The 12848-nt window shown below is 33.8% G+C and overlaps 1 protein-coding gene across 4 annotated transcripts; it reads right to left on the bottom strand.

The window, feature by feature from the left end:
- Positions 1-2877: 2877 nt before the first annotated feature.
- On the bottom strand, positions 2878-7699 carry SCL1 (SCARECROW-like 1). 4 transcript variants are annotated; one of them, XM_011624569.3, is made up of 4 exons: positions 7152-7699; positions 6072-6121; positions 3325-5277; positions 2878-3095 (listed from the first exon to the last, which is right to left on the bottom strand). In XM_011624569.3, exon 3 carries the CDS (start codon positions 5145-5147, stop codon positions 3351-3353), a length of 1797 nt encoding a protein of 598 aa, XP_011622871.2. In that variant the 5' UTR covers positions 5148-5277; positions 6072-6121; positions 7152-7699; the 3' UTR covers positions 2878-3095; positions 3325-3350. The 4 variants fall into 4 exon arrangements, with proteins under 4 accessions (XP_011622871.2, XP_020522081.2, XP_011622872.2 ...); XM_020666422.2 differs by having other exon boundaries at positions 6820-7338; XM_011624570.3 differs by lacking the exon at positions 6072-6121 and having other exon boundaries at positions 6820-7699.
- Between the last annotated feature and the right edge of the window lie 5149 nt (positions 7700-12848).

The following is a 12848-nucleotide window of genomic DNA, read 5'->3' as shown; positions in this document are numbered from 1 at the left end:
AATTTATTGTGGTGGAAACCGAGTTTGCTTCGTAATTTTGGAACGAATAATGGATCAACCCCTATCAGAAAATTCAGAAATTTTGACTCCAAATACTTTTTCCTGAGTAAATTTCGGAAACAAATACTCTTCCCTCGAGTAATTTGGGAAACAAATTTTGTTTCAATAACAGAACAGGGTGCGTGAATTTTGTTTCTTGATTCTTCAGGTAAAAGATATTGGAGGGGAGAAATAAATCAGATATCGGTGAGAGAAGAAATAGAGGGCTATGAGTGGGGTTCGAGTGGGTTTCTCCATGGAAAATTCGATAAATTAGATTGAGAATTTGAGACCATATAGATATCCGAGTGCTGCTGTCTGTTTCAATAAGAAAAATCTATGGCCTAGTTTGAATGCGTTAGTTTTTTTTGACTTTTGGTGGACAAATCTGAAAAAATTAGTTGTAATCAATCATGGCTATCATCAGCATTTCAAAACTCGGATTGGCAGGGTGGATCATCTGCCCAATAGATAGATCCGTGTTGGATTGCCAGTCCAAATCAGTGATTGTTAAGAAGTGACTTATTTCTACATAGACTCATATAAACCGTGTCATTTAATAAACTATTTAAGGCTTTTGGAGTTTGATTTTACAAAGTTTTTATTATTTCTAATCCAACAGTCAAAATATAAGTCATAGCATTAGAAGCCACGACAAGATGATTAAGAGGCCACTAACGAAGCCAACTCGATTGAGACTAAGGCAGATGTGGTGAGAGTCGGGGGTGCTACAACATTACATCTAAAGTTCCATTTTCACCAGGTCCCAAATCAAGATTAAAAAAAAAAAAAAAAAATCGAAGTCCCAAATCCAGATTAAAAAGAAGAAAAAAAAAAGAAAAAAAAGAAAAGAAAAGAAAAAAAAAGGCTAAAGCCAACTCTATAAAAAAAAAGCACACATGCGCATCTGAGCCCCATTTCACACCCCTATAAAAGGCGATAGGTCCATATCCAAATGCTCCAAATTTGGGCATATATTGAAGAGAAAAAGCTTATATAAGGTTGAGGCCCTAAACAACCAAATTAAGGTCCACCTAAAAAATTTAGTGGTTAGTGGAAGAAAGTTTATTTCAATGCTGAAAAACCCTAAAATCCGATTATCTTGACTTTGCAATACATAGTCATAAAAAAAGGGAAAATTATGTAAATATCGGTTAATTATGTAAATATCTGTTATACTTTTCGTTATTACAAGAATCCTTGAAACTTTATGTTATTACACAAATGTCTGTTTTTTCAACTTCATAATAATTTTTTTAAAAAAGATAAAACTGCTCATTTTCGATTTTTGAAAAAAATAATTTTTTTAATTTTTAGTTTTCCAAAAACCTTTTTTATTTTATTTTATTTTAATTTTCGTTTTTTCAAAAACTGAAAATTTTTAAATTTCGGCTTTTGAAAAATCAATTTTTTTTTAATTTCAGTTTTTCAAAACTGAAAAAAAAAATTTGGTTTTTGAAAAACCGAATTTCAAAAACCAAAAATTTTAAATATTAATATCATGTATGCCCAAATATTTAAACTTAAGGTTAAATTGGATTTTTGGTTATCAAGCATGCCTCTACAGTTTCATTTCAAAGGTGAGTCCCCCATATGCAATCAATTTTTTTTAATAAAAAATAGAGATTTTTTTATTTGATTAAAAAGCCAAAAAAAAAGCCCCATTATGGAATGGGCATGGATTTTCGATTATCATGCATGCTTCTACACTTTCACCTCGAGGGTTCAAATCCCCCCATACACAATCTAATTTTTTAATAAGAAATAGATCTTTTTTATTTTATTAAAAAGTAAAAAAAAACCCCCATCATGTAATGGCAGGATTTGATACCAAAACCTCTTAAAGAAAATCATATGCTATTACCACTAGTAATAGTGTGCTAAAAAGCAATAAAATTCGGTTTTTCACTTATTTTTTTAACATGCCGAGTTAACAAGAAATAAAATTCGGTTTTTGCAAAATTAATTGTTTTTTTAATTTTAGTTTTTGAAAAACCAATTTTTTTTTTTAAAATTTGATTTTTCAAAAACTGAAAATTGACAGTTTCATCTTTTTTTTTTTATAAAAAAAGTGTTATAAAGTTGAAAAAACAGACAAAATAATAACAGAAATTTTTAGGTATTTTCATAACAACAGGAAATATAATGGATATTTACATAATTTTCCCTAAAAAAATAGATTTGAAGCCTTGCAGATAGTGCACATTGTAACATATTATCTAGGCCATCAATTTTCAAGATTTTCAAGTGATCTATACTATTTTTGAAACTTGAATTTCATAAATAGAGATGAAAATAAAATGTGAAGCCATTCTAAAGATTTTAAGTGCTGAAACATCTTTCCACACTTTTTGAGGGTACGCCATACTTCGATTGTTTAGGGCTTAGCCTTAATACAAACCACACCCATATCTAAGACTTCATAATTTAAAGGAATGTTTGTGAAGCATCCAGCACCTCGTTGAGTCAGACGGTATTGAAAAAATAGTTTCTTAGTATTGTGTTACTTTCTAGTAATTGGATATTGGTAAGTGGATATACCCACTAGGCCTTTATGCCATAGGAATCTAATCCATACCATGCAATCCGTCACATATAAATAATTTGGAAAGCATTATATTGGGTATTTGAGCTTTTACTGCATGTCTTCTCTTCATGTAAGACATTTATTATACCAAATATCTGATGTATTATTGATACTACAATAGATTACCTTTCATTATTTAAACCCATTATGCATTTCACAAATATCGTAAAGCAATGGCTGTTGGTTCAAAATTTAAAATTGAGTCATGCTTTTGTCCCACATCGCATTAAAAACATTTATGGAACTATTACTGAACAAAAAATTGTGGCATTATTGTCATGATAAAGTGTTTAACATGTTTGTTGACTACAAAACTAACAAGCATATGCAGATACGGTTTGTCGATAGATGTCCCCCTCTAGCTATGACTAAAAGCCATTACATTCGGGCTCTTGGCTCGGTGGTTCGGGCATTGAAGGCTGCAACCAATCATAGAAGGCTCGATTCCCAGCTTATCATGCCCAACTCCCTAAGATACAAAAAAGAAGAGAAAGTGTTGCAAGGGTTTATTGATCCAATATTATAACATCTGATTTGTACGAAAGAGGTTAAGAGTTCAGACATGTAAATTTTATCCCAAGAAGACATGGTTAAAAAGAACCAGTTAACTCAAATTCTATCTTGACAATGTTGTCCTGCAAATAATACATATTTTCATGTACAACAAATAAGAGAACGTATGGGGAAGAAAGCCATACCTAAATGGTTCAACATAGAAATAGCTCTAATGCCAAGCCGAGGCCGTAACCAGGGTTTTGTCCTCCCACCCAAAGTACAACGCACCTGCCTCTTCCTTCACAGTGTATCTATTGCAATAAGACCTCAATAGTGAGCCAATCGCACTCTTCACCTGTGAGCCTAGAGGAGATGGAGAGAACCCAGCCATCGTCATCCTCACCCTCCACTTTCCTGCTGTCTCATACCTCTCGATCCTGTCCGCCCCCTCGCAGGCAACTATGTTAACTATGTCCCTAGCCAAACAATGCCTCTCCACATTCATTCTGTCTGTGCTCTCTCGGGCAAGCGTAAGATCCAAAGACTCAAAAACCGCCAAGTAATACTCATATGCCTCAGCAAACCTTGCCAAAAATGGCGACGTATTCGTATTCACATCTTGCTCGACAAAGGTTACAAGCTTTGGTCCTAGCCCCCTCACCATCCTTAGCAGACGGTCCCGCTCGTTCACAGTCGACACACTCTCATCAGGCATGTGGTGCAGTTGGAATGCAAAGTTCACTATAAGGGCCTCATCGGGTCTACATGCCAGCATGGAGGGCCGCACATCCTTGGTCTTTGATGCCACTGCCCTAAACTCAAAGGGGAGTCCTAAGGCCTCTGCTAACTTCTCAAGCCTTTGGCCAATGATCATGAGGCCACCTACTGAGCGTTGGACTGACTCGGGGTCATCCACACCTGTTAGGCACAAGTGTGGTCGCCTGCCTGGCCTAGAGGCAAGGGCTTGTATCAAAGTGATGTATTGACTCCCTTGGTTGATATCGAAATCAATGATGTGTACCCTTTCTTCGTCCTTGATGGCCTCAGTAATGGTACCATTGGCTGCCACAAAGCCGAATTTAAAGCAAGGGCATACCTCGAAGAGGATTTGCATGGCAGAGAGCCTATCTAGGCTTGGGGGCTCTTTGCATCTTAGGGCTTTGTATAGGCCTTGGCCTGATGAGGCCATTCGGGCTGCTAGGCCCTCAACCATATAGGCAGCGATCCTTTGAGGTGGGTCACCTTGGACGGAGACCATTTTCCTTAGCTCATTTACCATTGTGGTGGCCCCCCCGAGGTTTCCTTCTGATATGGCAGTTGCACACCCAAAGAGTATTTGCTTGGGAGTGAGAGAAGTTGTAGAGCTCAAGCAAGGGCTTATGATATTTGAAGTGGGAGAGTCTCTATTAGTGCTGGTGCTTGAGGTGGAGTTGGAGGTGGTGGTGGTCGTGGTGCTGGTGCTTGTGAGGTTTGAGTCAGAGGGTTCCTTAGGTGAGTTTGGTAGAAGGCTCTCTATCATGTCAATGGGCATGTCATGCCCATCATATACGCATTCATCACTATCGTCAAGCAATTCCATTTCCAATTCTTGGAGTTTCCTCCTCATCTCCTCTGCATCATCATACATGGTCCTCCCATGTTCATCCATGCTTTCATATGCATATCCATGATGACTAGAATCATACAGCGATGAGGTATGGGATTGTGCAATGGATGCCATGTTACATGACTCTTGAGAATTTGCAGAAGGGCCCAAACTTGAAATTAGGTGATATGGGCTGGAGCCAGTCGGTGTGGGTGGGAAGAAGTCAACTTGTTGGGAGATAAATTCTTCTAATGGGGAGTCAGAAAACGGCAGTTGGTTATGGACCTCGCCATAGAAGTCGGGCAAATACTTTAAGTTTATCCTGTCTAAGCTAAATGAACGGGTTGGCAAGCCCTGGGCTCTGGTGCTGCTTTGGAGTGCATAGAGGTTGGGGTCACCATATAAAGTGGAAGATGGATCGGTGGATCTCAATAAAGACATGGTTTCCTTCGTCAATGTATCTAACAAGTACGGTTAAAAGCTTGTTTCACCATTGTAAAAAGGAGAATCTAACATAAAGATGCGATTAAAGGGGCCTTCCATGAAAGACATTCAAGAAATGCTGGGAACTCTGAAATAAGTCAAGGAAGATAAATAAGAATCATGAACCATTTCTCTATTTCACCAATAAAGCAGAAAAACAGAAGCTGAATATTGGAATCATACAAGAAATTTCTCAGTTTTTGAAGTCAAATGGTGCATATGCATGTACGGTGTAATCAAACTAGCATAACATTTGTTTTAAACATTTGAGAAAATGAAATGAAAAAAATACATGCAAAGTTCTAGAGAAACATATAGAAGATATGACTAAACTTTACTCATTGTTACATTGGGCTCCATCTGCATAAAATTTTATCTTATGCAGATGGAGAAGGTTAGGTCTAGAACATTAGATTTTTTTCTTTTTTTAGTTGATGAATATTATGGGAGAAGCTTATGTCTAAATTAAATTAACCTTAACGGTGTTGTTGTCCTCATCTAAGATTTCGAGATGTATACAAATAAAAGAAGCTCTACAACCTCCTTTTGGAAGTTGTAAATGGAGCATCAGAATCATCTATTGAACTGCTCCCTGAGACACTTCTACGATTAAGGAACACCTATATCAAAGTAAACAATTGCATTAACTATTAAAACACATCCTGAATTTCATTTTCGTTAGCTCATAGAAGTTGTTTACTACCATGGAAAGATTTCATTACAAAGTTACCACTCTGGAAAATGTAAATCCTTCTATCATAAGTCACACAGCCAGTGAACTCTATTCCACATGTCAACTTTTATAATAAAAATTACTCATTAGTGAGTCAGTTGGGCAAATCAAATAACATGTTCTTCCAACATTTCATTTCTGAAGGATACGTATTGTTTATTGGAAACTACTAGGGCTTTCACCAAAAAGCCTCCGAATCCTGCAAAGTGACCCACCAAAAATAAAAAAAAGAAAAAGATCAAGGACACAAACCAAATGGATTTCATAGTATTTGTGCCAAATTCACAGAACAATGAAGAAACAAAAGAGGAGCATGTTGTATGTGATCATAAATGGGATAGTTCTTAACCAGAACAGTGGTAATTCTAATCTTTAGAGCACTGAAATTTTGGGAATGGTTACTTTGGCATGACAGGAGATCACATTTTACAAGCCAATTGCTCTCATTCATATTCTCAGGGATTTCAATCACAGCATTTACCAACATACAATAATGATTGGAAGGCATCAAAAAGCACAACATAGAAACCCAAATATTTTCCCCGGCCTCCAATGCATGAAAGTAATTTTCTGAAAGAGCATGGATCAGCATATTAAAAGTTGAAAATCATGCTCCTGGCTATCATCTAAAAGTAGAAATACCGCCTATTTGGCCATACTAAGAAACATAACTTGAACTATATATAAATGAGATTTGTTTTCTAGATCCTGATCTCATACTTTCTCCAATTGAACAGCAACATGGCTAGTGAAAACGGTTCAGAATTAAACTTTAAAGGTTACACCAAATTGCATTGCAGAGAAAGCAAGGGGATATACTAGAGATTTTACGATGTTTTAGAAAAAGAATATACTGAAATTCCATGAACAAGTACATTAAAGCGATGAGGTACATACCGAGTGTTTATTCTCCACCCTTAATTGTAATAACAGGAAAAGCTCCGTGAACTCTTGTTTGAAAGTAATCAAAGAAAGGTGAAGACATAGCCATTGATTGTTGTTGTGAGCAATCAAAAACTAAAGGGCCTCATAACCACTAATTGCAGGTAAAGGGCCTCATAACCACTAATTGCAATTTAACACTACTACCAATCTCTTATTCTCATATGTTAAATTAAAAAAATGGCACAAAATTCATGAATCAATCCCAAAAAGAATAAGAGAAAATAGTTGTTTCAAATAGGGAATTAATCATATTTGCAACAAAGAAGATGGAAAGGATGCTTTACCAGAGTTGCTGATCAAACTGGTGATGGTTTTCGAGGGGACCCTTTTGAATGGTCAATCTTACTTGGTTTCTTGGGGTTGAAGGAGGAGGTGAGATGCAGGGAAAGTTCAGGAAGGAGTTGCAGAGAGAGAAAAGGAACTAAATGGTTTGACCATGAGCAACTTGATGAAAGGGCAAAGGGATAAAGCAGATGACAATTTCTCCAAAGATTTTATTAAAAAATGGAAGGTGGGCAAAACTGGGAAAGTCAGTTTGGTGGAAAGCAGGCAGAAAACCATGACTGACGCAAACGGTAAGTTAAAGAAAGACCCAGACTATAACTTTATAGAGAGAGGAGAGAGAGAGGAAACCCATCAGTTTTTACCAGAGAGAGAAAAAGACCCAGATTATTAGTTTCTAGAGAGGAAACTCAATCAGTTTTTACCAGAGAGATCAATAGGGGAAAGCAATCAGTTTTTTTACATGGGTTTGGGTGGTTTTCGACCCACTGATTGGAGATGGAACGTCATTTTACAATGGGACGTGCAAGGGCAAAAGAATTCAGAGCCTGATGAGGAGTGCACTTATTATCGTTTAGAGAAACAGAGTTGACAGTGCAAGCAGTAAAGCAGTCAACCATAATTACTCAAGAGGGACAGTAAAGCAGTTCGTTGCTGACGCTATATAAATGAGAGGTAAAAGTGCTGTCGAGAGGGAAATAAGGTGAAAGTCTAATTGATTTTGAACTGATAGAATTCGAAATGAATTTTTTCGATAAAGTTTAAGTGTCATGTTTATATACCAGAAAATGAAAGAGAGCAAATATAGATGGATTGGTCATTTATAATATCGATTCAGTACGATATTTATTAAAAAGTAGAGTCAATTTAAATGAAAAGATCAAAAAAAATATCAACCTAATACAACACTTATGAGGCGACAGAGTTAATTTATCGAATCGAAAAAAAAAAAAAGAAAAATAAATTTAAAAAAATATAGTTGGAAGTAAAATAAAAAAAAGATGAGAACCCATAATCTGAGTGAGGGTAGTCCTGATGATAATGGTGATGAGAGAGAAATAAGGCTGAGTGTTGTCTTTTAGAGAGAGGTACAAGTGTTGGAGAGAGGCGAGAGTTTCGTAGAAATTGAGTGAAATAAGGTGAAAGTCGTGTTTTTGTTGAAATGGGTGACAACAAAGGATGAAGTCCGTTTCCACCGAAAATTCCACATGGAAGTTGCCAGACAAAAACCCCTGGGCTCTTACTCACAATTTCAATGTTATGAAATATGAATATTTATATATGACAAATAGTTTGATAGGACTGCAATCTTATTAAAATAAATAAAGTCTCACTTCATAATTCATCAAAAATTATAATTCCGGTATTGAAAAACCTTTACATAGATCATCTAAGCTTGAACATATTTGTCGTTAAAAATAAGCTCTAACAATTTGTATATTGTAACAAATTATCTAGACCATACATATCACCCTAAAAATAAGTGTTTATAGATCCACAATATTTATACCTCGGTGTTGAAAATTGATTTAGATCCATCATGGAGATTTCCCATTTCTTGGATTGGGACAGTGCTTTCTAAACAAGGATTTGAGGTGAGATTTTATTTTGTGTTCATAAAAGCTAAGCTTTATAAAAACTTCACCTCTTATATATGAGTAAAACTTACCTTGAAATAGTATCGAAAAATGTAGTTTCAATATTAGAAATTTTTGTGATAGCTTTAAAATATATTTTCATATTTAATTATAAAATTTAAAGCTTCAAAAATAGTGTATATCGAGCATATATATGAAAACGTGAAATCTTGAAAATTGACAGTCCAAAAATACGTTACAAGATGCAATATTTTCAAAACTTGAAATCTATATTTTTCCTTTTGTCTGTACATCTTGATGTTGCGATGATAAATTTGAACATCAAAACAACCTCTTTTAATGAAATTTTTGAAGTGGGCAAAAATTTGATTGTTTAGAGCACCGGCTCTATATAAGCTTTTTCCTTATATATTTGGATGGAAAGAGAGAAAATGGTGACGTATGCAATTGCGTATGAGAGAGAAATGGTAGGGCCCCTGGTTTGTGTTTGTGGGTTCAAAGTTTGAAACAAAACCGTGTCTTTCTCTCTCTACCTGCACCGTCTCTCTCTCTCTCTTAATGGTAGCGTCCCATTTGATCCCTCAATCCTGACCGTGTGTTTAAATCTTCCCTCTTCCATGAATTAATGTTTCCCCACTTGTCTTTCTTCCACTCTGACCATCTCTCTATATTTCACTATGTATCTCTCTCACACACTCTTATCTCTCACTTTCAATATGATTTTGTTTATTCGGAAAATTATTAAAACCCTCAAGTTCGATGTTATTTTTCTAATGCATTTGCTGGAAATTATCTCGCACTCATTATTTAAAAGTAGATTTTTTTTTACCGACCAAAAGTACGTTTCGGTTTTATTTGAGACAGAATAACATTATTACTGAATTTTACAAAAATCAAAATAAACGTTGATACTTCTCTCTCGCTTTACCCGTTTTTGTCTTTTTGAGCCTACCTTTCTTTCATACTTATCTCTCTCTCTCTCAAAATATGAATGAGTTCCTTGATTTCTTTCCCTTAAGTTCTCACTCTTTCTCTAAAAAAAATGTGAATAGGTTTTTAGTTGCTCTATCTAAAACTCTCTCTCTCTCTAAAAGCATAAATAGGTTTGTTGGTTTCTCTCTCTTAAAATGTGCATGGTTTGTTAGTTTATCTTACTTTTCCATTTTTCCTCTCTTTAAATAGAGAAACCAACTAATTCATTTAATTTATAGAGAGAGATATGAATATGAATAGAAATGTAGATCTAGAGAGAAAAAAATGAAATAAAAAAAGAGAGAAATATAAATGTTTATTTTAACTTTTATAAAAGTTATATATAAAATTAAAAAGTACCGTAGGTAAGTTAAAAAAAATAAAAAAGATTTGGGGCAACAGGTGGATGGACATCTCAACCGGAGGCATTAGGAGGAAAATATCCAACCCGGGGATTTTTAGTAAATTTCTTGAGATTATTTCTCCAAATAGATAGAATCATATTACTTAAGGAAAAGTTTATATAGAGCCGATACTCTAAACAATCAAATTAGAGCCTACCTCACAAATTTCACTAGAAGAGGTTTTTTGATATACAAATATCCTCAAATTGATCATCTTGACATCAAGATGCATGGATATGAGAAAAAAATGCATTTCAAGTTTTGGAAATAATGTATTTTGTAATTAATTTTTGGACCGTCAATTTTCAAGATTTTTAAGTTTTTATAGATTTATCAATCTACACTATTTTTGAAACTTTAAATTGGATAAATAAAGATAAAAATATATTTTAAGGTTATCAAAAAAATTTCTAGTATTGAAACTACATTTCTCGACACTATTTGTAGGTAGGCTCTAATTTGATTTTTTAGAGCCTAGGCTCTATACAAATGGCACCCTATTACTAATTCTTTGACTAAACGGTGTGGTTTGCATAAAACCTAGGCTATAAACAATTAAAGCATAGTGCACCTGCAAATAGTGTTGAAAAATATGGTTTCAATACTGAAAATTTTTGTGATAGCCTTAAAATATATTTTCATTTCTAATTATAAAATTTAAAGATTAAAAAATAGTTTTGATGAAGCATATCTATAAAATCTTGAAAATTGACAGTAAAAAAATGCATTACAAGATGCACTATTTCCAAAACTTGAAATCCAATTTTTTCTCTTGTCCATGCATCTTGATGTTGAGATGATCATTTTGAAGATATTTAGGTATCAAAACAACATCTTCTAGTGAAATTTTTGAGGTGCCCTCTAATTTGATTGTTTTGAGCACCGGTTCTATATAAACATTTTCTTTTACTAAAAACCCATGGGTGTGATTTGTATTCAGCCGAGGCTTTAAACAATCAAATTAGATCCTACCTTCAAATAATGTTGCGATATATGGTTTCAATATTGGAAAGTTTTGTGATAGCCTTAAATTATATTTTTATATTTAGTTATAAAATTTAAAGCTTAAAAAACAATGTAGATCGAATGGATCTATAAAAACTTGAAAATCTTGAAACTTGACAGTTTAAAAATACGTTACAAGATGCACTATTTTTAAATCGTAATTTTTTTCTCATGTCCATTATTAATGATGTAGGCTCTAATTTAATGGTTGAGAGCCCAGGCTCTATATAAACTTTTTCCTTAAAAGTTTACCTTTCCCCTGCCACCATGCGCCTCACTGTCAGAAAATTTATTTTGTGCCTCAGTCAAATTAATTTTAGTTGAATGTTCAAATACGTTACCGTTCCAATTTTTGAAGGGTGTGGTTTCCATAAGGTTGCAACCATAAACCACACCTTCAAATTTTATCATAACATATAATTTTGATATAAAATAATCTTAAGATTATCTCAAAGTCTATTTTCAAATCTAATTATAAAATTTTAAACCTTAAAAATGATTAAAATCAAGTAGATCTATAAACATATGACACTCTTGAAAATAGACAGTCTACATAATGTATTATAAGATGCACGGGACTCAAAAACCTTTTCTTTTCATGGTCATAAATTTCGATGTCGAAATAATCAATTAGAGGGTTTTTTAAAATTAAAACAACTTTACCGATAGATTTTTTCGATGCATATGTAGTTCTACATTTTAAGGATGTAACTTTATATAAACTTTTCCCAAAAATGTAACTTTATATAAACTTTTCCCATTTTTGAATATAGTGAATAAGGGATTTTAATGGAGGGAAAGCTTTGTGTGACCTCAACGACACATACATTATACGTGACTCAATTCTCAGTCGTTTGATCTAAATTGACGGTTAAGATTTCTCATGTCACAATGTCACATTAAAATACTTTTTCATTTTTAACTTTTTCTACAAAACTTTTGGCTGAAATTTAGGGCGCCTTGTCTCCTCTTATGGGGGCGTACATAGCAAAAAATAATAATAAAATATTTCTCATAAACATAAATAACCAAAATGCCCTTAAAAGTTAAGAGGTATTCTGATAATTTTCCACCTCAAAAATATTGTTTTATTATTTTTAGGGTGTGGTTTCTATAAGATTGCAACCTTAAATAATCCAATTATGGCACACCTCCAAATTTCATAATAACATGTAATTTTGGTGTAATAAATTCTTAAGATTATCTTAAAATCTACTTTCATATCTAATTACAAAATTTTAAACTCCAAGAATGGCTAAAATCAAGTAGATCAATAAATATATGGAAACCTTGAAAATGGACGGTCTAGATAACGTGTTGCAAGATGCACTATTTATGGGACTCAAAATCTTTAGTTTTTTTTCATATTCATACATCTCGATGCCGAGATGATCTATTAGGGAGTTTTTCAAGATTAAAACAACATTTTCCTATGGATTTTTGGGGTGCTTCTTTAATTCTACATTTTAAGGTTGCAACCTTATAAAACCTTTTCCTTTTTATGTACAAAATGGGTACAATTACTGAATTTATTCTTTGGTCCATAAGTTTGGTAATTTTAGCGTAAGGTCCCATTTCCTTTATTTTTATTATTTATTTTCAATTTTGCCCCTAGGTCAATGTTTCAAATATCAATCCTTATAATTTTTTACAGTTTTGTTTTTTTATATTTGTAGATCAGTCCGATATATAAAATATTGAACTGCCCCATTTCTAAAGC

This window comes from Amborella trichopoda, chromosome 11, assembly GCF_054954075.1.
Source record: "Amborella trichopoda isolate Santa Cruz 75 chromosome 11, AtrichopodaSantaCruz75HAP2 v2.0, whole genome shotgun sequence".
Classification (NCBI taxonomy): domain Eukaryota; kingdom Viridiplantae; phylum Streptophyta; class Magnoliopsida; order Amborellales; family Amborellaceae; genus Amborella; species Amborella trichopoda.
This window is presented reverse-complemented; position numbering and strand designations above follow the sequence as displayed.

Bases quoted from the DNA above. Each gene is read 5' to 3' on its own strand.
- SCL1 (XM_011624570.3), bottom strand. From the start codon at position 5,147: ATGTCTTTATTGAGATCCACCGATCCATCTTCCACTTTATATGGTGAC.